The sequence below is a fragment of the Eutrema salsugineum genome, unplaced genomic scaffold, assembly GCF_000478725.1.
Source record: "Eutrema salsugineum unplaced genomic scaffold, Eutsalg1_0 scaffold_2, whole genome shotgun sequence".
Lineage (NCBI taxonomy): Eukaryota > Viridiplantae > Streptophyta > Magnoliopsida > Brassicales > Brassicaceae > Eutrema > Eutrema salsugineum.
In genome coordinates this window covers 8,067,407-8,087,389 of record NW_006256829.1, presented here as the reverse complement: position 1 = coordinate 8,087,389, position 19,983 = coordinate 8,067,407, and the positions used below count along the sequence as shown (strand labels likewise).

The following is a 19,983-nucleotide window of genomic DNA, read 5'->3' as shown; positions in this document are numbered from 1 at the left end:
CGGACCAATATTGACCTGATTACCGAGACGTCCTCGACGATGGAGACACTTTCTTCTTGATCCGCATATTGTCTGGGAGTCCCAGATACATACCCATTCTTCCTTCCGAAGTGATGCCGACAGCATTTTTTATATTCCGTTTAAGGTTTGGATTTACTCTATTCCCAAACATGATGGATGACTTGCCCAGATTCAGCTGTTGTCCTGACGCCTTTCCATACGTATCAATAATCTTAAATATTTCCTTTCCTTGCTGGCAATCTGCTTTACAGAAAAACAGACTATCATCAGCGAAAAGAAGATGGGACACGGGGGGCTTGCTTGAGCTATTTTAAGCCCAGATATGCGATCTTCTTCCTCAGCACCCTTGAGAAGAGAGATAAGACCTTCAGTACACATGATGAAGAGGAAAGGGGATAGAGGGTCTCCTTGTCTCAAACCTCTGGATGGCTTAATGTTTCCTTTAGGTCACACTAGGCAATATTATTATTGTAACTTTAATCAAAATATTTAAGAACTCACTCTTGGAAAAAACAAACACATTCAATATTCAATGCTTGACAAAATTAGATTATAGAAATCTCAAGTGAAAGTAGTGCTAAGCCACGATTCAATTTAACTAGGTGAAGACCCGCATGTACACGCGGGTTTGTATATCATGTAGATTTTTTAAGTTGTGTTTAATATAATAAAATAAATTTCATATATATTTAGTGTTTAGGAGTAAAATTTTTGATTAGTAGGAAATATACTTTAACAAATACAACCTAATTCGAGATAGAGGATTAGTTATTCGATAAGTGACAAAATGTTTTTACTATTTAGAATAATGTGATTTGTTATAATTTTTTCTTCTCTTTTCTGAGTGTTGCTGTTTATTCAATCTTTTTGTAAACTTCCCATAATAGTTTTTTTACTTTCTTTTACTTGATTTTTTTTTAATGTAAAATACTTTTTTGTTTACTCTAATTATAATTATAAGAACTTAAATTCTTTAATTATTTGTTTCTTTAAAAAATCAAAACCTATACAAAAAAACTTCTTGTACATCCTAGAGGAGAGAGCAATATCCTTCGCTGTCTCATTCTTTTTGTTAGCCATCTCCTTGGTGTATTATCTGTAAGTTTTGACTCTCTCTTTGCCCTTTACTTCTTCTATTTTTCTCTTTACACAAATTTTTAAAAATGCAGCAAAAAAAATTTATGAGAATGGAGATAACGAAGTACCTTATTAATAGCTAGTATATGCTGCAGTTTTCTCTTTTAATTTTTCTAGAAGCAAATTTTCCGTAGACCACACAATCTTCACCACATATGTATAAACACAAGCAACTCTTTGTATCCTTCTGATTCTGTGCATTGAACTACACAGAAACTACCGTTGGTGTGGTGATATCATCGCAAATTCTACTCTGATATTCCCGGAAAAAAAGATGGAACAACCTTCAATTTAGTACGCATTGCCATCTACTTTGGGGCAGTCTTTACAAACGATAAAAGAGTGAAACCTTACCAACTTGAGTGTCAAGTAACAGTTAACATTAGCATTGTCTCCTCTAAACAACAAATGGAACTCTCCATCCTTGATTTTTTTGCCTAAAGAGCCACCAATACTCTTGTGGGAATCAGAAACATGTTAACTTTAAGTATCTCCGCCTGGTTTTGAATCACAATCTTCACACTTTCAATAAGCGCAGCATCAGTCTTATTGATGCAGTTGAGTTCAGATTCAAAAACCATCAGCCCAAGTTTTCTCAAAATGACGTCTTATGATTCTATAGTTCCATTACAATATGCTATCTGGTAAGAAGACTTGCATGATTTTAAAATATTTTCTAGGCTTTGGTCGCACATTTATATTTTCTTGACATCTTTTCACTTGTTGGGATGATTTCTGTAGAAGTAGAAAATTTGGGTACTGAAAATTAGCATATAATAAGCTCAAATCAATGACTTTAGATGAAGAAACATTTGAATTAAAAAAAGGGAAAATTGGAAATATAGGACAAAAAATAAAGAGTTTTGTCCCCTTAGTATTTTTTTGAGTTTTGTCAATTTTGGACAAAAATGACCTTATTAAATATTGTTATATTTCGAAATAAATAATTATAAATACATTTAAATTTCGTAAATTCTAAAAAGGAAAGAATATTATATTAAAACATCGTTTAAGGAAATACATATATTTAAAATATATTTATTATATGTTCTAAAAAACGTTTTCTACATTTCTAGAGTTTTATAGAATTGATTTCTAGTATATGGTATAAGATCTACCGAGTATAGAATACATATTCTACTATTTGTTTTGTTTTCTATAACATCATGTAGAATACGTTATCTAGAATTCGTAATATATTCTACACATTCTAGAATATGTATTCTAGAAATCGTTATGTATTCTATGTTTTCTAGAATTAGACTTCTACTTATTTGTCTTCGTTCTAGTGAATATAGAATCCGTATTCTACTAAACGGTTAATAAAATCTGAAAAAATCTAGGATCAGGTGTTATCCAACAAAAATTAAATATTTGAAAATATTTTCTTTTCCTTTTCTGTTTTTCACGTTTTTAACATATTTTTGAAGATTTTTTTTTTTTCTTCTTCTCTTTTCTCTGATAGCGATGACTGCTTATCACCGATATATCTCAGCCTGTATACAAGTTACCCAAAATCAATTTGGGATTTTAAACCCTAGTATTGAGATTGAACAAAAGATAGAGTGAATAGATTGAACAGGTTACCAATTGGATGAGAAGATTGATGATAATTGAAGAAGGACTCTGCTGGAAACTCGATTGAGAGAGAGCGGAGAAAACGATGGTTCCAATTTTGGGGAAAACGATGGTTCCAATTTTGGGAAAGACGATGGTTGTTATTTTTGTCCCGTAATTGTATTGTGATTTTTTTTTTAATTTCTATTTGTAATTATATAAATATGAGAAAATTCATTTTTTAAGGGCAAAAGAGGATTATAATTGACATAAGTAGTAAAGAGACAAATTTTTTTAAAAAAGTACTAGAGGAACAAGTTCTTCCAATTTTTGTCAAACTTGTGAGACACAACTCACTCTTTATATAATATAATAAATTGTCAGTAAACCGGAGTTTGCCAGTTACCGAACCGACCGGCCGTTGTTGAATGATTGAGTTATTCTCAAATATTTTGGTTTGTTGCCCCAGTTTCACCTCCGACTCCATTGTACATTTATATAGGAGTTATTCAGAGGAAACAAAAATGTTAAAATTTATTAAATAATAATATTCAGCAATAAATCAAAAATATGTTGTCAGCGTTAGATACTTGTGATCATCGTGTTATATGATGGGGTTCAATACCGTCGGTAATAATACCAAATGTAGATAGCTGAAACCAGGTATTATTAGCTTTCAATAATATGTTTTTATATGTCACTTGTCCCAAATCAATGAATTTGTCCGCTCAACGGCTACACGAGATGATAGGCAACCAATGATTATCCAATTTCCCGGAAAGTTTCTTGTAGACATCTCCACTGTTACTTACTATAAAGTATAAACCATTCATACTCTTGCATCTTCTTGAAATAATTAAAAATCGAACGCCCAAGCCTAAATACATAATTTTATAACAGTTACGACTTTGAAATAAAAAATCTAACTTTTTTGTTTGCGATTCAAATTATAGTTAAGGTTGTAAACGTATTGGTCAAAAACCTACTCGTAATCTTTTATCTTACTTGATTTACCATAAAACTACAGTAGAGTAGAAATTAGAACGGTAAATGATATATGTAAGCCATGTCAGTCGTTGTTGTAAAATTGATTAGGAACAAAAGCTAATACCAGCTTTCAAACATTATCGATCGAAATCATAATTTCGTTATTTCTTTCTGAATTTCATTTTATGAGTGTATTTCTTCATTTCACCATCGTTGACTTTAAGAGGTTTGGTGATGGGGCTTATTAAACATGTGGATAACTGAACATAAATAACATGTAAATTGTATTAGTCATGTTTAAACTCTATTTATATTGGATTTCTTTAGATGATAGTAGTGTAATTTATATTGAAGATAATCCGAGATAATATACTTTAAACTGATACATTGGCTTCATTATCCAAGCCATGTGTATATTAAGTCATTTGAGTGAGACATGTGTTAGAACCAGACAAGAAGACAATATAATTATTGTATGAACACAACATAAAACAAAGGTTAAAGGTAACTGTCATCGTTACAATTTAAATCCAGTTCATTTTTTTGTAAAATCAACTCAGGAGATGCTCATATGAAATACATTTCCTAAAGAGAATTGAACTTGGAATGTAGAAACTTGGCCTTGAATTCTTGAGAAGTTTTTATCTTGAATTGACTCATATAAACCAAAACAGTGACTTGTCTTTATTTCATCAGCAATGGTTGCTCAAGAATTGCATCTGATCTTATTGATCTTCTTTAATCATCTGAATTGCTTGTTAAGTCAACAAGAAGAAGCCAGTTTCATCTACGATGGCTTTGGCCAAGCTCAAGCTGATCTTCATCTAGATGGAGCTGCAAAAATCATCTTTCCAAGTGGATTATTGCAGCTTACCAACGCCTCGACGCAGCAAATGGGTCATGCTTTCTTCAAGCAGCCATTCGAGTTTGATCCATCTGTGAAGAAACTCTCTTTCTCGACTCATTTTGTGTGCGCACTTGTGCCTTAACCGGGAGCTGATAGTGGCCATGGAATTGCCTTTGTTGTATCTTCTTCCATAGATTTCACACAAGCAGATCCAACTCAGTACTTGGGACTTTTCAACATCTCAACAAATGGATCTCCATCTTCTCAGCTTCTAGCTATTGAGCTAGATACCGTCCAAAGCGCAGAGTTTGATGATATCGACAAGAATCATGTAGGTATAAACATAAACAGCCTGAAGTCTGTAGAGTCCGCTTCAGCTTCTTACTTTTCAAACACCAAAGGGAAGAATCAAAGCATAAAGCTCTTAAGTGGAGACCCTTTACAAGTCTGGGTGGACTATGAAGACGCTATCCTCAGTGTCACATTGGCTCCTTTAAGAATCCAGAAGCCAAAACATCCTCTTTTGTCAAGACCCATCAACCTTACTGACATCTTCTCAGATCAAAAATGGTTCTTCGGATTCTCTGCAGCAACAGGGTCGTTGGTTAGTTACCAATATATCTTAGGATGGAGTTTCAGCAGAAGCAGAGTGTTGTTGCAGAGACTGGACTTATCAAAACTTCCTCAGATTCCTCATCCAAGAGCCAAGAAGGAGCAAACTTCTCCTCTGCTTATCGCTTTACTCGTGTTACTAGCACTCATAACGTTGGTGGCTCTTGTAGGAGTTTACTTATACAGGAGAAACAAGTATGCAGAATTCAGGGAAGCATGGGAAAAAGAATACGGTCCACACCGGTTTTCTTATAAATCTCTGTACAAAGCAACAAAAGGGTTTGACAAAGATGGTCGTTTAGGGAAAGGAGGTTTTGGAGAAGTCTACAGAGGAAACCTGCCTCGCATTGGAGATATTGCGGTAAAGAGAGTTTGCCACGATGCAAATCAAGGCTTGAAACAGTTTTGTGGCTGAAGTGGTGACTATGGGAAGTTTAAAGCACAGAAATTTAGTTCCTCTTCTCGGATATTGCAGAAGGAAAGGAGAGCTTCTTCTGGTCTCTGAATATATGTGCAATGGCAGTGTTGATCGATACTTGTTTCACAGAGAAAAACCGTTTCTTTCATGGTCGCAAAGGTTTGCGATTCTGAAGGATATTGCATCTGCTCTGAACTATCTGCACACAGGAGCTAGCCAAGTTGTGTTACACAGAGATATAAAAGCTTCTAATGTCATGTTAGATTCTGACTTCAATGGAAGGTTAGGAGATTTTGGAATGGCGAGGTTTGAAGATTACGGAGATAGCTTACCCGGAACAGCAGCTGTAGGAACAATGGGTTACATGGCACCTGAGCTAACAACAATGGGAGCTTCTACAAGAACTGATATTTATGCATTTGGTACGTTCATGCTTGAAGTAATCTGTGGAAGGAGACCATTAGATCTCAAGATTGCAGATGAGAAACGGCATTTGATCAAATGGATTTGTGATTGCTGGAGAAGGGATTCTCTGGCTGATGCTATAGATACAAGAATGGGACTTGAATACTCAGAAGAGGAAACCGAGATGGCTCTGAAACTCGGATTGCTCTGCACTAACATTGTGGTGGAATCAAGACCAACCATGGAACAAGTTGTACAATACATAAACAAGAATCTCCCATTACCCATTTTCTCACCAGATTCTCCAGGGATTGGAGTTTCTACTCCGGTTTTGCTGGAGACAGCCTTCACTTCAAGATGCTCTTTAGCACCATCAGCTTCTCCTCCTTCGCCTCATAACTCCATGTTCGTTACTCACACAATCACATACGGAGATGGAAGGTGAAAAACTAAGAACTTTTCTTAGTTCTTGTAATCAATGTGTGTGTATATTGGTTTAGCTACTTTGTCGATTTGTTAATAGAAAATTTGAATGTGACTCTGTGATTGAAACAGTACAAAAGTTATATAATAGCAATCGAAATTCATTACCAATGAAACTTACAACGAAAATATTACAAAACTTGTAAGCACTACAAGTTTCAGACCACAGTCTTTTAAAAACAGCAGAAAATGAAAGAACAAACAAAAAAACAGAGCAAGAACAAGAACAGAGACGCATTTAAGCGACAGGTGAACCATTTGTGAGAAGTTCGGTGTCGTTTCTTCCTTCAATCACCAAACGATGTGCAGAGGAACCATCCTTTGGACTTCGTGGACCATCAGCACCAATCACAATCCTAATCTCGATCTCATCCGTATCGCCTTTCTTCAGAACCTGACGAGACGAAAGAGGAGATGATGAAGAAGAAATGGTGACGACGTTTGTGAGATGATTCTCTTCCGATGTTGGTGACTGAACAATCCACATGAGGTTGTAACCTATGGTCTTATAAAGTATTATGACAGCAGAAGTGACCATAAGTTGGATTAACCAAGGTAAGGTTATGAGTAGTGTTCCTGATATCGAAAAGAATTTGATGTAACCAAAATTGTGGTTTTTCGTGGTGGCTAGAGTGAAGAAGAGGATTCCAGTGAGAGTTGTCCAGAGAGAATGGAGAAGGATTGATCTGAAAGAGATGCCTCCTTTTGCCATCTTTGATCTCGATTTTTTTCTTCCCACATTCTGAAAAATGTTGTTATATTTTTATAAGGGATGTTGTTGGAGAGATCACGGTGCTTTTGTTTAGATTTTTTTTCGTTTATCTCAAATTAATTTTTTCAAAAACATGTTGTTGACGTTATTTCAAATTATTAGTTCGGCGTATTACTTAGTCAGTCTTCCCCTATCTATAAGCTTTCAAGTTTCAACAAATCCCCTTCCTAAATTCTCTCTTCTTGATTAATCAAAAAATACATACGATTATAGTGGTTCAAAAGTTAATTTTTTTTAAGGCAAATAAGAATAACTTGACTAATTGAAACAAACAACTTGCATAGAAATGTCAGATGTGACCTTAATTATACAAACAAATTAAGTGGCTTAAGGCAAAGCTTTATTGGTGAGGCACGACTCTTGCTGTAGCATCTCCAGGTTTGGTAACATTGCAGTGGCTTCACCATCAAGAACAACAAGTTCACTGTGATTCTTGAAGCATTTGGTTGAGAATTTGACACTAACAAAGCGAAAAATGAGGATCTCGTTATGATAGAGAGTAACAAAATTGACTGACTTTTTCTAAATTCAATTGTTGTTTTGCTTACATGTACTTATTCTTGGTTTCTCTCAAAGCTGTGGCTTGAACCAATCCGAGAATTTCATCTCCTATGTAAACTGGTGATCGAAAATGCAGAGTTTGAGATAAATATACTGCTCCAGGCTGCAACAAAGACCAAAAAGATTCAATCATGTTTCTGTAAATTTGTAAAATCAGGCATTAGGACATATGTCGAAGATAAACTCAAAAAGTAGAGAACTTACGAAATGGGTAGAGATAATACGGGGAAACATAGAAGACACAAGCATTCCATGGACAAGACGATTCTCAAATCCAGCTTTACGGGCAGATTCTGGATCGAAATGAAGTGGGTTCCAATCATGGCTCACCTCAGCATAGTCCTTAATATCATCACTTGAGAACACTCTTATTTCTCTTAATGTATCTCCAACTTTAAGTTTCTTTGAAGTAACTGATGAGAAACACCTCGAAACAAGAATATGTCTCGGAAGAAATGTCTTCGCCAGCATTGCTTCACCTGAACAACCAAAACAAGAAAAAAATTCAGAAAATGCGTCTCATTGAGTCTTTTAGTCGAACAGCTTATAGACACGCCATTCAAAAGTCGAAAGATACAAACTTTGCCAGATTATTCTCCAGTTGCTAACAGTATAGGATGAGATGCTAATCTTATGATCAAAATTTCTTAGAAAGAATGACGACAAGGAAAATTAACCTCGTCAAACAAGATAAGACACAGACTTTTCTATTTCAAGTTTGATCGTACCTTACTTGTCTCGCAGTTTATTCGACTTTTGAGCTCCAAATGAGATTATTAAATTGCATTACAAACTTATGAATTCTCAATCATGACTTATCAGAACATCCAGGCTTCAACATTTGTAACTTCTTACAGTAAAAACACGATAAGAAAGATACAAACTTTTTTCTTTTAAATAAATATCAAAAGGAACATACATAAGTTGATCGCAACAGCTGAACTGTGTTTCAGAATATAAGTATAGAAAGTGCAACAAAAAGATCGATTCAGACTCCATTTAAAACAAACTACTAAAAACACTGAATCATATAACCATTGAAAGATGCATTGTCATCAGATTCCAATATGATGATTCTCATGGCCGCCATGTTGTAATCCAATCCGTCAAACTTGCAACATTGTTAGAGATATCTTCGATTGTGTTACTCTGTAGCGCGGTGACAATTTCTTCTTTATAACTATCTCTTGCTTCCTCGAGCAGGACTTGGAAGATTTCAGAGTCCATGTTGTTACTAAGCTTGGTTCCCGAATAACCCCTGCTTTGGTTGAGAACAAAATCAGAGAACCTGTTAAAAAAAAGCAAAACAACTAAACTACGCTTTTGATGAAGAAAGAGGGGATTGGATTCTGACCTCTTAGTTAAACGGTCATACAAGAAGGAGTTCTCAGTTTGAAGCACCACAACGCGATCAAACCATCGCTCAGGAAAGAAGTCACAGCCATGGTAGTCCACTATGTTCCCTCCTCCTTCCATTACATCTTCAAGCTCATCACACACCTGATCAAAGTTAAACACGATGATAGCTAAGACAGACTCTTCTCATGCGAGCTAATGATTTGAATGTTCAATAACAAGTAATCAGAAAGATGAAATCGACAACTTCCATTGTAATTAAACAAAACCGTGTAACTTCAGACACCTGATAATGAAACTTGGCATTGATATATAACCAATAAATTTTGTCTGGATAATTCATCAACTTCAACCACCCACAATGGCTAAGTAATAAATTACAAGTAATGACTCAGATTGCCAAAGATTCAAGAGTGGTAAAATCTGGTGATGACTTCGAATCTATTTGTCTGATTAAAGAGATAAGCTTTTAGTGTATTACTCAATATAGAAACAACCCTCACAGGCAATTCCACCGAGAAGAGCTGAGATATGATTAATCACTACCTAGAAGTTCTACAACAATCCGCAAAGTCTGATAAGCGTCCCAATTAAGAGAAATTGAGGATGAAGGAAACTAAGATTTAGGGATTTGGTTCGAGCAAGAGGAAAACTCACCAGGTCTTCGTTGATGACGTGACACTGGAACTCATCGTCCCAGCCTTCGTGCAAGTTTTTCTCTTTGATCAGATCTCCGACGCAAATATGACGGAAATTCGTGGCTTCGGCCAGAGCAGAAGCCGTCGTCGATTTACCGGTACCAGGAGTCCCCGTAATCAGTAGGTTCGGCCTTAGTCGCCTCGTCCCGTTGTTAAGTCCCGCCATTAAGCTTTCTTTCTATTAGCCTAAAATCAATTCAGCCTCGCCGGCGTAAGATTGGAAGTGAAGAGGAGCTCGAAAGAACAAAACAAGCGGCGCGCGAAGGAGGTAGGGCTTTACCAAAAAGGCGTTAAGGTTCTTCTTTGAACCTAAGTGCCGTCAAAATGTTTGACGTTAAGATCTAACGGCGTTAAAAGGAAAAACAAAAGAATTGGAAAACCGATCCGGTCCATTAAAGTAAATAAATTGATCCGCGGGCTTTGTCTTACCTATGCGGTAAAAGTAAATAAATTAATATTTTCACTCGCGTAAAGAAAAGGTCAAGTCTGGAGGTTGTTGGAAATGGAAAGAATCTCGGTGCCGATAAAATTCACTATTCATCATTGTAATGCTCCCAAGAGGTGGGCTTTTAATTTTTAACGCTTAATGCACGTTAAGATTTTAAGTTGGGTTAATTTTCTAAACGGATCAAGAGGTTTAAGTAAGTTCTGAGCAACCCAATAACCAAATTTTGACGTGTACAGTGTACACAAGTTTTAGATTTTTTTTGTATAATATATTGCCAATCGATTTCGTCATTTTTATATTATTTTCTAGTAGATATAATTTCGTTATCAGAGGGATATCAATTGGTTAAACTAGCGCAGAAGACCCATACTCCATTCCTTTGTATCATCCTTTAAAGTTGGTTTACACTTAGAAAATTACTCTTAATTTGACCATTTATGATATACTTATGGTTGGCTTGCGGGCTGTTCCAATACCCTGAGCAAACAAAGTCAAAACATTCTTTCTATATGAGATATAGGGAAAATAATATAATGATATTTCTAAAGATATGATGTATCTTCTTATGTTTTGTTTGATCCATGCTTATGTCACGATCTCGCTGAGATCTCCCTAAATACAACGAAGAAGCAGAAACCAAAAGGCGCTGACGGGTAAATGACGTGCACGCTGGCCTCAGAAAGAAGAGAAGCAAAACAAAACCAACGAACTCGTCGTCGTTGACACATCCTATGACATATGTCAATATGTCATATAACATATCGATGAGAATCACAGTCACAGATATGTGTACATATTTTTTTCATTTAATTTATAAGATGTTTTAGTTGAATGCGCACAAATATATAAAAAAAAACATATAGAAAATTATCCATTTAGTCGTTAGACATAATATGCTACACCTTATGTTTCGTTTTTAAAGAATACCAGTGAAATCCAAAAATTCCAAATATATACTATAGGGTTTAGGGCTTTTTTTGAAACGGGGTAGATCATGGATATTCTTATCACTTAGAATGCCTAAAATGGAGAAGAAGGATCTCAACAATTTTCGTGGATGGTAAAACTCATTCTCTGGCCTAGACGACCAACACAAAATACAATAACACATGAATTAGGCCTAGGCAAAAAACTCGGATCCGAATATTCGAACCGGAACCGAACCGAAATGGAAGTACCGAATCCGAACCGAAATTTTTAAAAATATTTGATGGATCTTAAACTCTTATACCCGAAGAACCGGAACCGAACTAGTACCGAACCGAGAACCGATTGGGTATCCGAATTATCCAAAGTATAATTATATATCCTTCTAAATATTAGTTTTTTTTTGATATTTTTGATATTTGGTATATATTTCTGGTTTTACAGATATATTTTCTTTTTTTTTTGGGACTTTTGAGTATATTTTTAAATTTTGATATATATATTTTTGAATTTTTGTTATTAAAAAAATGTGAGTCGAATTAAAAATTTGAGGCAAAAGATCCGGATCCGATTATCTGAACCGGAACCGAACCGAAATAAAGGTACCGAACCCGAACCGAAATTTATAAAAATACCCGATGGATCCTAACTTCCTCTACCTGAAATATCCAAAACCGAAACCGAACCGAATATCCGAATGCCCAGGCCTAACATGAATACATGATGAGTGCTCTCTAAGCCGAACAAACCACTGGGCCACACACTCTTGGTTCACAAGTTTATTTTGGTTTTGTGAAAGACTTATACAAGTTTATGAAGATGTACTAAAGTTAATATTTAGGAAAATTTACTAAACGCTTAAAAAGTCTGATTGCTTGTTTTTTTTTTCTGGTATTTAACTGTACTTCTGTAATCTATAAGCAAAAAGGTCAATGGTTGAATATCTCCTAGACACGAGGATTGTGTTTTGCTTCTTCTTTAAAAATAAAATTAAAATTAAAACAACTTTGTTACACAATCAGTTAGCTTGGAAACTGGGGTATAGCTAATAATGAATGGAGTATTAGTTTAGTCAACAATGGACTAGTTGGCGAAAATAGATAAACAATATAAGATATTCAAAATGGGGGTAGAATATTGCTCAATATTAATGAAATGGAAGATTTATTATAACTTATAAAAGGTTGATCTTGGAAAAAGGTAAAAATTTGAAAAAACTTTCTTTTTTTAAAAAAAAACCTGATTGTATTAAGAAAAAAATAAGAATGATCACAATTTAAAGTTTGAGTAGTTACATGAAAAAATATTTTATTTGGAATCCTTCCTTTTGCAAAGTGTCTGCATGTTTGTTAAATTCACATGGATAGCGAAGTAATTTAACGAACCTACGGACATCATAGCAAAAGAAAGGACCTTTTTATTATGAGATATATTTACGTGAGTTCATCACATTTTTTATTTTTTTTTTGGTCGAAAGTTCATCACATTTTTTTAAGATGAATTAATAGTCAGTAAAAGAATATACTTGGGAAACTTCAAACAACTGACATCGTGGTACTGGTAAATACTGTGATCAGAAGAACTGAGAAATAGTTAACACAGAGAAGAAAATTCAACGCGTGGGAAGTCATCTCTGTTAACGCGTATTTAAAAATAGGGCATAAACACACACACAAAAAAACTACAGTTGACGTGAGTGTGGTTTTTTTTATGGCAATAGTTCATTGTGTTTCTATATAATGCAAAATATAAGGCCTTCACGCTGAAGCACAAACAAAAGTCATAAATCATATTTAAATTAACACTTGTTCTGGGGGGTTTATCTTTCAACAAATTTATCTTGAACACGAACCCAAAACAAAAGATCGGTGGAAGATGGAGAAAGCAACAAAGGAACATAAGAGAAACAGATGCCTTCCAAATCTTGGAAGCTTATGTTTCTGGAAAATGAGTCAGATAGCACTAGAAGGAGACGTACCAAAAAGAGGCAAATCATCAAATAAGCCGGTGAAGACGTTTGTTCATACAAGTTGCTCATCGCCTCCAAGGAAGATTGATAGTTTCAATAAGGTGAAGATGTTTGATCTTAGAGGAGTTCAAAGCAGCAACGCATGCAAGTGAAGGTACTCAAATTAAGCAGCAACGGAATCAATAGAAGATTTCCAGTTGCAGCTGGAACTTTCCTAAATAATCCGATGAGAAGGATTTGCAAATTGATAATATAATTAAGTACAGTATACATGTTGCAAATTTTCTGGCGCTTCTGTGTGCATGAAATTGCGTGTGTTGCTATATATATATATATATGTGTTGTATTTGGATAATCAAATCATCTAATATAAACCATTTCTTTTTTAATATTCTTCAAGTTCTTCTTTTGTTTCTTAGTTTTTGGTTCCTTGTTTGGACAACAACTATCAACATTTGTCTTAGTAGCAAATGAGAAATTAACTATAAAATTATATCATCAGAACATAAGACGATTTTAAGGGACGATCGATTGCAACATAAAATAAGAAAACAAATAGTTACGGTTCTAGACTGAATAAACCAAAATCCATGGGTTATTCTGCAATTTCCCGTATAAAAATCATGAAACAAATGATTGAGTTCTTGGTGGAATACAATGACATCACGATACACGTCAACATTCCAAGTATGTAGGACAAATACTGTCCATTCAGACTCCACCACGTGTCCCGATAACTTTCCCGGCCGTATCTCTCTTCCGTCTTCTAGTCTTCCTTCTATCTCTCGAGCTAAACCACTGAAGCTGTAGCGTTGAGAAAAAGTAAGAACCAGAAGACCACGAGAAGAAACCATGTCTGTGAAAACAATCCTACCATCGGTGGTTCTGGTGATTCTCATCGCCGCATCGGCCGCGGCGGATATCGGATTCGATGAGTCCAATCCGATCCGTATGGTCTCCGACGGTCTCCGGGAGATAGAGGAATCTGTTGTCCAGATCTTAGGTCAGTCTCGTCACGTTCTCTCCTTCGCTCGCTTCACTCACCGGTAAGTCCCAATCCTCCACCGCCGTCGAGTTTTTAATCCGTTCTATTTTCGTTGGTTTTTGATACGCAAACGCTTGTTCGTTCTGGGTGATGAAGATATGGGAAAAAGTATCAGAACGCGGAGGAGATAAAGCTCCGATTCTCGATTTTTAAGGAGAATCTCGACTTAATCAGATCTACCAACAAGAAACGCTTATCTTACAAACTCGGTGTCAATCGTAAGTCTCTGAGTGAAAACAGGTCAAACGAAGTGACATGTACATAAACGTGAAACGTGGAAACTAACTTTTCCCGTCTTGGGATGTTAATTGATTTTTTTTTCTTCTTAAAGTTGGATTTTAGCTTTTACTTAATTCACGTGATTTAAGATTTGTTATTGGTCTAAAGCTTGCGAAGACTAGTTTGCTTGAAAATTTAGCATCGAATTTATTGTTCTGATTCTTTATGAGATTATTCTTGCTCTTAGTGGGGTCGGATCCTCGTTTGTTCTTGGGCAGACATAGCTAGTGGTTTGATGGATAAGGATCTGAATGTTGATAACTTTCTATTGAATCTATACAGAGTTCGCTGATTTAACCTGGCAAGAGTTTCAAAGGAACAAGCTTGGTGCTGCTCAAAACTGCTCTGCCACTTTGAAGGGCAGCCACAAACTCACTGAAGCAGCTCTTCCGGAAACGGTAAGTCCAGGACGGCTCAATCTTGGTGCACCGAGACCATCCAGTTCCTGATTTTCAGCTTTAAGAAAACGTGATTACCTGCAAACCTTTTTTCCTTAGTCTGGTTCTGAGTCCTCAAATCGTTTATGTGCAGAAAGACTGGAGAGAAGATGGTATTGTTAGCCCGGTCAAAGACCAGGGAGGTTGTGGATCTTGCTGGACATTCAGGTAAAACCTATGACATTCAGGTAATTAGTATCTTCTGAAATTTTGGGGGGATCTTTTGATACAATATGATCGATTCTCACCACAGCACGACTGGAGCTCTTGAGGCAGCTTACCATCAGGCATTTGGAAAAGGAATATCTCTTTCTGAGCAACAGCTTGTGGATTGTGCTGGTGCTTTCAACAACTATGGCTGCAATGGTGGCCTTCCTTCCCAAGCCTTTGAGTACATTAAATCCAACGGTGGCCTAGACACAGAGGAAGCTTATCCTTACACCGGTAAAGATGGAACCTGCAAGTATTCGGCTGAAAACGTCGGTGTACAAGTCCTCGACTCAGTCAACATTACTCTGGTAAGCATCTTTTTACAGATTTTTGATTTTTTTTTTCATTCGCCTGAATATATATGCATTCTGTAATCTGTAATGACGATTGAAACAAAAATAACAAGGACAGGGTGCTGAAGATGAATTGAAGCATGCGGTTGGATTAGTACGGCCAGTAAGCATAGCATTCGAGGTTGTAAAGTCATTCCGGCTTTACAAGAGCGGAGTTTACACTGATAGTCACTGTGGAAATACTCCAATGGTGAGACTTTCTTCTTCAAACTGCTCAAAAAATGCTAAATGAATCTTACACTCTGTTGCAGGTAGAATCATCTTAGCTTCCTAGTGTTCAATTCGTTTTTTATATGTGGCAATAGGATGTGAACCACGCGGTTTTGGCGGTTGGATATGGAATTGAAGACGGTGTTCCATATTGGCTTATAAAGAACTCATGGGGAGCGGATTGGGGTGATAAAGGTTACTTCAAGATGGAGATGGGCAAGAACATGTGTGGTAAGTTCTTCTTTTTAAAGAAAGAGTTAAGAGAGTCAGATTCTCAGATGTTTTCATTTGGTCTCTCTCTATCTTTTGTTAATATGTTCTTGAATTGCAGGTATTGCGACATGTGCATCGTACCCGGTTGTGGCTTGAGATGATCAATCAGCGAATGTGGTTGGTCAATGTTTAGATTACAATATGTTCTCGCATATTTATTGGATTAATACATTACTTGAAAGTTGGGTCTCGGAAGTGCATAGTGTTTATTATGCTTGTTGTAACATAGGGTCTGTTCATATGTACAAAATAATGCAAAAACTACATACGATATATCCATGTCAAATTTAAGACCATATTGATTTATACCGAAATAGCATTGTTCTTCATCCTCAGTCAATTTTTTTTACGCATAGCTTACAAAGTTATGACTTGTAGACTTGTAGTTACATCAATGTTCTTCGATATGTAAGGTATTGAACATCAGTACTTGCTTTGTTTTGGTAATTAGACCTGTAAACTGATTGTAAACTAATTGTAAAACGAAGTTGACAAGATCTATAGTGTTCACATGGATCTCACCATAGAATGCTTAGTTTTCAAGAAATTTCTGACCAATTGACATAGATTAAGGTTAGTTTCATTTCTGGGACACAAACTTTTATTACAAGTGTGTTTAACAAAAAGCCAACGTTTAATTACAAAATCCCATTCACAAAAAGCTTAACACAAACCTTTACTACAAATCCCAATGTTTAATTACAATTCTTTTTTCACCTCTGTGTTTAAATTTTTTACATCGCCACGAAAGGACACAAAAACCACACGTTACTTCCGCTTAAAACATGGCCGAGTCACCCTCCGAGTCAACCTCCGACTCGCCTACCACCACATCCTCCACGCCCGATCAATCCGCCACTATCGCTATTTCAACCCCACAAAATGGCAATGCCTCCTTCCCCGAGATCCCAATCGAGATCGTCAGTGAAGAAGAAATGGCTATCCTCGATGCAGCGCTTGCAGCCACGCGCTCGATCTTCCCTTCCGTGATCCGATCGGCTGCTTCTCCGTCGCGGATCCTCGCCGGCGGAAGCCCCAAAACTATCCGTCCAATAGCCATATTACCCAAAAGGAAATTCTCGGCTTGTTCGGATATTGAAGATTCTTTCTTGCATCGGTTTAGAAAAAATCAAGCTTTGGGTGTCACTGATCTCACCGGCACAGTACGTTGATCTCTTCCTTAGTATTTCATCAATTTTCTCTTCGAATAATGGATTAAGTTTCTTTTTTTGGTTGGTTGGTCATAGGAATGGTGTGAGAAACAAATGGAGAATGTTCTTTGTTTTGGCAGGAGAAAAGTCAGCAAAGCTATGAAACTTGGTCAGGCTCGTCATTTGGAGCTTGAAGAAGAGGTATGATATATGATTGATCTTACGCTTATTAGTTGGTGCTGGGTTTTTCATGGTGTCTCATTGTTTCTAGCTTGATTTGGCAACAATGTTGATCAATCTGATGAAACCATCTCATAACTGTTCTGCAAATAATGGACAGGTAATCAAAAAGGTTAGAGTAAGAGTTGAATCAAATGAAGATAAGTGGGCCTTGAAGCTGTTGAGTTCCATCGCAGGCGTTAACCAGTTCTTGTTTGAAGGACGAACCCGTGAATTGCTACTGTAAGTCCCTTCTACGCCTCTGGTTCCGATTCGGTTTATTTCCTTGTGCATTCTCATAGACATAGCTTTCACCTTTTGCTAGCAGGATAATGTTTTGTAGTATATTTTCAAATGTAACTTTAACTATGTTTGCCTTTCCCGCGTGATGTAACTTCAACTATGTTTTGTTCTTTGCACCAAACGTTCTGCACATTTGCTCACCTGATAATGTATCCGTGAAAAGTGATTCATTTCATTGTCTATATCACCAGCGTAGGATTTGTTGGAGGTCAATGGATTGTTGGAATTATTGACGAGGTTAAGGCATCTGCGGCTAGCGGACCGCTTTTGACCGATACAAAGACTCGAAGCCGTGACACACTCCCAGCTGAGCCACAAAGAAGGAATGGAAGGTAAGTGCTTGGTATTGTAAAGAAAATGCTCTTCATTTCGGTTTTGGTTTTAATCCTTATAAGTTCAATGCTTTAGTATACTTTAAATTAATAACGTTTGATAGGCTACAGGTAATGCTTTACAAGCTTCTATGGGACACTGTTGTGAAAGAGGAGTTTCCGGCAGGACGCTTTTTCGACTACTTCTCTTTGGATCGCCACTGTGTCTTATCGCAAGATGTCAGAGATAACATTGCTGATGCAGGAATCCCAGCACGGGTATTATAATCTTTGACTCTGCCACAAGATTCGTTCAATAGTCTTCATTTGTGATCGTATGAAACAAAAATTTCACTCACTTGGAAATGAATTTATTGATATTCTTACCATTTTTTTAACTCGATGCAGACACTTGAAGAGATAGTTAGGTACTATGATAACACTTTTAAGATGCTTCCGATAGCAAATGATCAGTTACTACTACGGTAAGAAGAACATGTTGTCTTTCTTAATCTTATATAACACATTGATAATCTGATTGTAGCACAGCTGATTGGAATCTTTGGGTCAGGTACGAGTTTCAGAAGGACAAATCCATAATAGCTGAGATTAGATTCCCCTATGATCCTGAGTGGGTGATGAGTAAATACAGAGAAGTCATTGAGTTTTGGAGATGTGAAAGAGAAGCTGAGTACACACCTGAAGAAGAACGTTGGAAATGTCGGTTTTGCCAATTTGCTAAGTCTTGCCCTGGAAATCCGAGTTTCGAATCTCCTGGCCCGAGCTCACCACCAAGAGAGACTCCTTCTCTAGAATGCTAAAGTTTGATGCTTTGATCAAAACCTGCTCAGTGCTAACATGTTTAGTCTTTTGCACATTTGCTTCCCTCTTCATTTTAGTTCTTGCATAGTGTGTAGCGATTTGATTCCGGTGTATCGTTTCCAATATTCAAACGAATTGTTATTTTCTTGTACACACACCTTGTATGTACCAATGTACCATTGTTTCCAATTTTTAATTTAATCCACATTTTACAGTATTATTTATACGTCTATGGATTAAAAACTAATGAATAAGGTTAGTCAATGCTTCTTTTAAAACATCTTGATTTTAGTTGACTATTGATAACATGTTTTAAATAAATTCGTTATGAAAGCTAACTGTTCTTGTTTAATTGAAGAATCAGTTTGTTCGTATTGTGTTGAATAACTTATTCTCAATTTGTTAAATGTTGTATGCATGTCGCCTACCTACTAGAGAAGATTTGATTAAGCAAAGTAAAAATCTAAGCAAAATTTGGAACACAAACAGTTGATTATTTTCTATGTCAACACATAACTTAAAGTACAAGAAAAATGGTGATATATATGGGCCGGCTTCATGATGCTTGATTGTAACGTTTTGTAAGAAAATCATCTGTAGTCAGCTCTCATAAATAGCTGAGAAAAAAAATTGAGAGGCTGTTTGTATATCTAGCAACCGAAATTTAATCAACAACTTCATTTTCTGAATGCATTTAAATAATTAAATAAATGTTTGATGTCCAATGAATTACCTCTGATTTCTTTATACAAACTAAATACTCCCTCCGTTTCACAAAGAATGTCATTCTGACATTTTTCATACATATTAAGAAAATTATTAAAAGTACAATTTTGTCCCTTATTAATACATTAAATGATTTGTTTTTATCTAGTAAATACATTAAATTAATAGGGTTAAAACTGGAATATTATTTAAAATTTTGCATTGAAAATATAAAACGACACTCTTTGTGAAACAAAAATAAAATCTTAAAACGATACTCTTTGTGAAACGGAGGGAGTACTATTTATCAAACACACGATGGCTAGGGCTTTATATCATCGTGATGATCAATAAGAGAATTTTTGGATAATGCGCAGAATTTCGCATCTGCAATTTACTTTAAAGTCCTTTATATTCTCTCCAAGTTTAAGTTTTCTTGACCAATCACATAAAAAACAAGAGTATAT

At 36.0% G+C, this 19,983-nt stretch overlaps 6 protein-coding genes across 7 annotated transcripts; 3 read left to right on the top strand and 3 right to left on the bottom strand.

The window, feature by feature from the left end:
• The first annotated feature begins 4,400 nt into the window (after positions 1-4,400).
• Positions 4,401-6,429, top strand: LOC18018457 (putative L-type lectin-domain containing receptor kinase I.11). Its single transcript, XM_024156319.1, is given in 2 exon segments — positions 4,401-5,564; positions 5,566-6,429. Coding segments are annotated over 2 exon segments (2,028 nt in total).
• A 276-nt stretch (positions 6,430-6,705) lies between these two features.
• LOC18016930 lies at positions 6,706-7,179 on the bottom strand. Its single transcript, XM_006400795.1, has one exon. The coding sequence runs from the start codon at positions 7,177-7,179 to the stop codon at positions 6,706-6,708; it is 474 nt and encodes a 157-aa protein (XP_006400858.1).
• Positions 7,180-7,566: 387 nt separating this feature from the next.
• On the bottom strand, positions 7,567-8,730 carry LOC18016929 ((R)-specific enoyl-CoA hydratase). The gene is made up of 4 exons (XM_006400794.2): positions 8,529-8,730; positions 8,005-8,279; positions 7,788-7,903; positions 7,567-7,699 (listed from the first exon to the last, which is right to left on the bottom strand). Exons 2-4 carry the CDS (start codon positions 8,269-8,271, stop codon positions 7,567-7,569), a joined length of 516 nt encoding a protein of 171 aa, XP_006400857.1. The 5' UTR covers positions 8,272-8,279; positions 8,529-8,730.
• LOC18016928 (adenylate kinase isoenzyme 6 homolog) lies at positions 8,674-10,153 on the bottom strand. The gene is made up of 3 exons (XM_006400793.2): positions 9,814-10,153; positions 9,155-9,300; positions 8,674-9,058 (listed from the first exon to the last, which is right to left on the bottom strand). Exons 1-3 carry the CDS (start codon positions 10,018-10,020, stop codon positions 8,878-8,880), a joined length of 534 nt encoding a protein of 177 aa, XP_006400856.1. The 5' UTR covers positions 10,021-10,153; the 3' UTR covers positions 8,674-8,877.
• A 3,710-nt stretch (positions 10,154-13,863) lies between these two features.
• On the top strand, positions 13,864-16,334 carry LOC18016927 (thiol protease aleurain). The gene is made up of 8 exons (XM_006400792.2): positions 13,864-14,244; positions 14,340-14,461; positions 14,805-14,920; positions 15,054-15,127; positions 15,213-15,477; positions 15,581-15,712; positions 15,828-15,963; positions 16,064-16,334. The coding sequence occupies exons 1-8, from the start codon at positions 14,051-14,053 to the stop codon at positions 16,099-16,101; spliced, it is 1,077 nt and encodes a 358-aa protein (XP_006400855.1). The 5' UTR covers positions 13,864-14,050; the 3' UTR covers positions 16,102-16,334.
• A 354-nt stretch (positions 16,335-16,688) lies between these two features.
• Positions 16,689-19,011, top strand: LOC18016926 (exonuclease V, chloroplastic). Of its 2 annotated transcripts, none has more exons than XR_002899595.1 (7): positions 16,689-17,168; positions 17,253-17,357; positions 17,497-17,618; positions 17,870-18,010; positions 18,122-18,268; positions 18,398-18,474; positions 18,561-18,768. XR_002899595.1 is itself a non-coding variant. In XM_006400791.2 (7 exons), exons 1-7 carry the CDS (start codon positions 16,791-16,793, stop codon positions 18,808-18,810), a joined length of 1,227 nt encoding a protein of 408 aa, XP_006400854.1. In that variant the 5' UTR covers positions 16,698-16,790; the 3' UTR covers positions 18,811-19,011. The 2 variants fall into 2 exon arrangements, 1 of the variants encoding a protein (XP_006400854.1); XM_006400791.2 differs by having other exon boundaries at positions 16,698-17,168; positions 18,115-18,268; positions 18,561-19,011.
• Positions 19,012-19,983: the final 972 nt, after the last annotated feature.

Excerpts from the sequence above, each read along its gene's own strand:
- LOC18016930 (XM_006400795.1), bottom strand. The coding sequence starts at position 7,179 with ATGGCAAAAGGAGGCATCTCTTTCAGATCAATCCTTCTCCATTCTCTC.
- LOC18016929 (XM_006400794.2), bottom strand. The coding sequence starts at position 8,271 with ATGCTGGCGAAGACATTTCTTCCGAGACATATTCTTGTTTCGAGGTGT. Across the intron at positions 7,904-8,004 it reads GTATTATCTCTACCCATTTC|CCTGGAGCAGTATATTTATC; the intron begins GTAAGTTCTCTA and ends TCTTTGTTGCAG. Across the intron at positions 7,700-7,787 it reads GAAACCAAGAATAAGTACAT|TGTCAAATTCTCAACCAAAT; the intron begins GTAAGCAAAACA and ends TCGCTTTGTTAG.
- LOC18016928 (XM_006400793.2), bottom strand. The coding sequence starts at position 10,020 with ATGGCGGGACTTAACAACGGGACGAGGCGACTAAGGCCGAACCTACTG. Across the intron at positions 9,301-9,813 it reads ACGTCATCAACGAAGACCTG|GTGTGTGATGAGCTTGAAGA; the intron begins GTGAGTTTTCCT and ends AACTTTGATCAG. Across the intron at positions 9,059-9,154 it reads TATGACCGTTTAACTAAGAG|GGGTTATTCGGGAACCAAGC; the intron begins GTCAGAATCCAA and ends CAACCAAAGCAG.
- LOC18016927 (XM_006400792.2), top strand. The coding sequence starts at position 14,051 with ATGTCTGTGAAAACAATCCTACCATCGGTGGTTCTGGTGATTCTCATC. Across the intron at positions 14,245-14,339 it reads TTCGCTCGCTTCACTCACCG|ATATGGGAAAAAGTATCAGA; the intron begins GTAAGTCCCAAT and ends TGGGTGATGAAG. Across the intron at positions 14,462-14,804 it reads TTACAAACTCGGTGTCAATC|AGTTCGCTGATTTAACCTGG; the intron begins GTAAGTCTCTGA and ends GAATCTATACAG.
- LOC18016926 (XM_006400791.2), top strand. The coding sequence starts at position 16,791 with ATGGCCGAGTCACCCTCCGAGTCAACCTCCGACTCGCCTACCACCACA. Across the intron at positions 17,619-17,869 it reads CGAACCCGTGAATTGCTACT|CGTAGGATTTGTTGGAGGTC; the intron begins GTAAGTCCCTTC and ends CTATATCACCAG. Across the intron at positions 18,011-18,114 it reads CCACAAAGAAGGAATGGAAG|GCTACAGGTAATGCTTTACA; the intron begins GTAAGTGCTTGG and ends AACGTTTGATAG.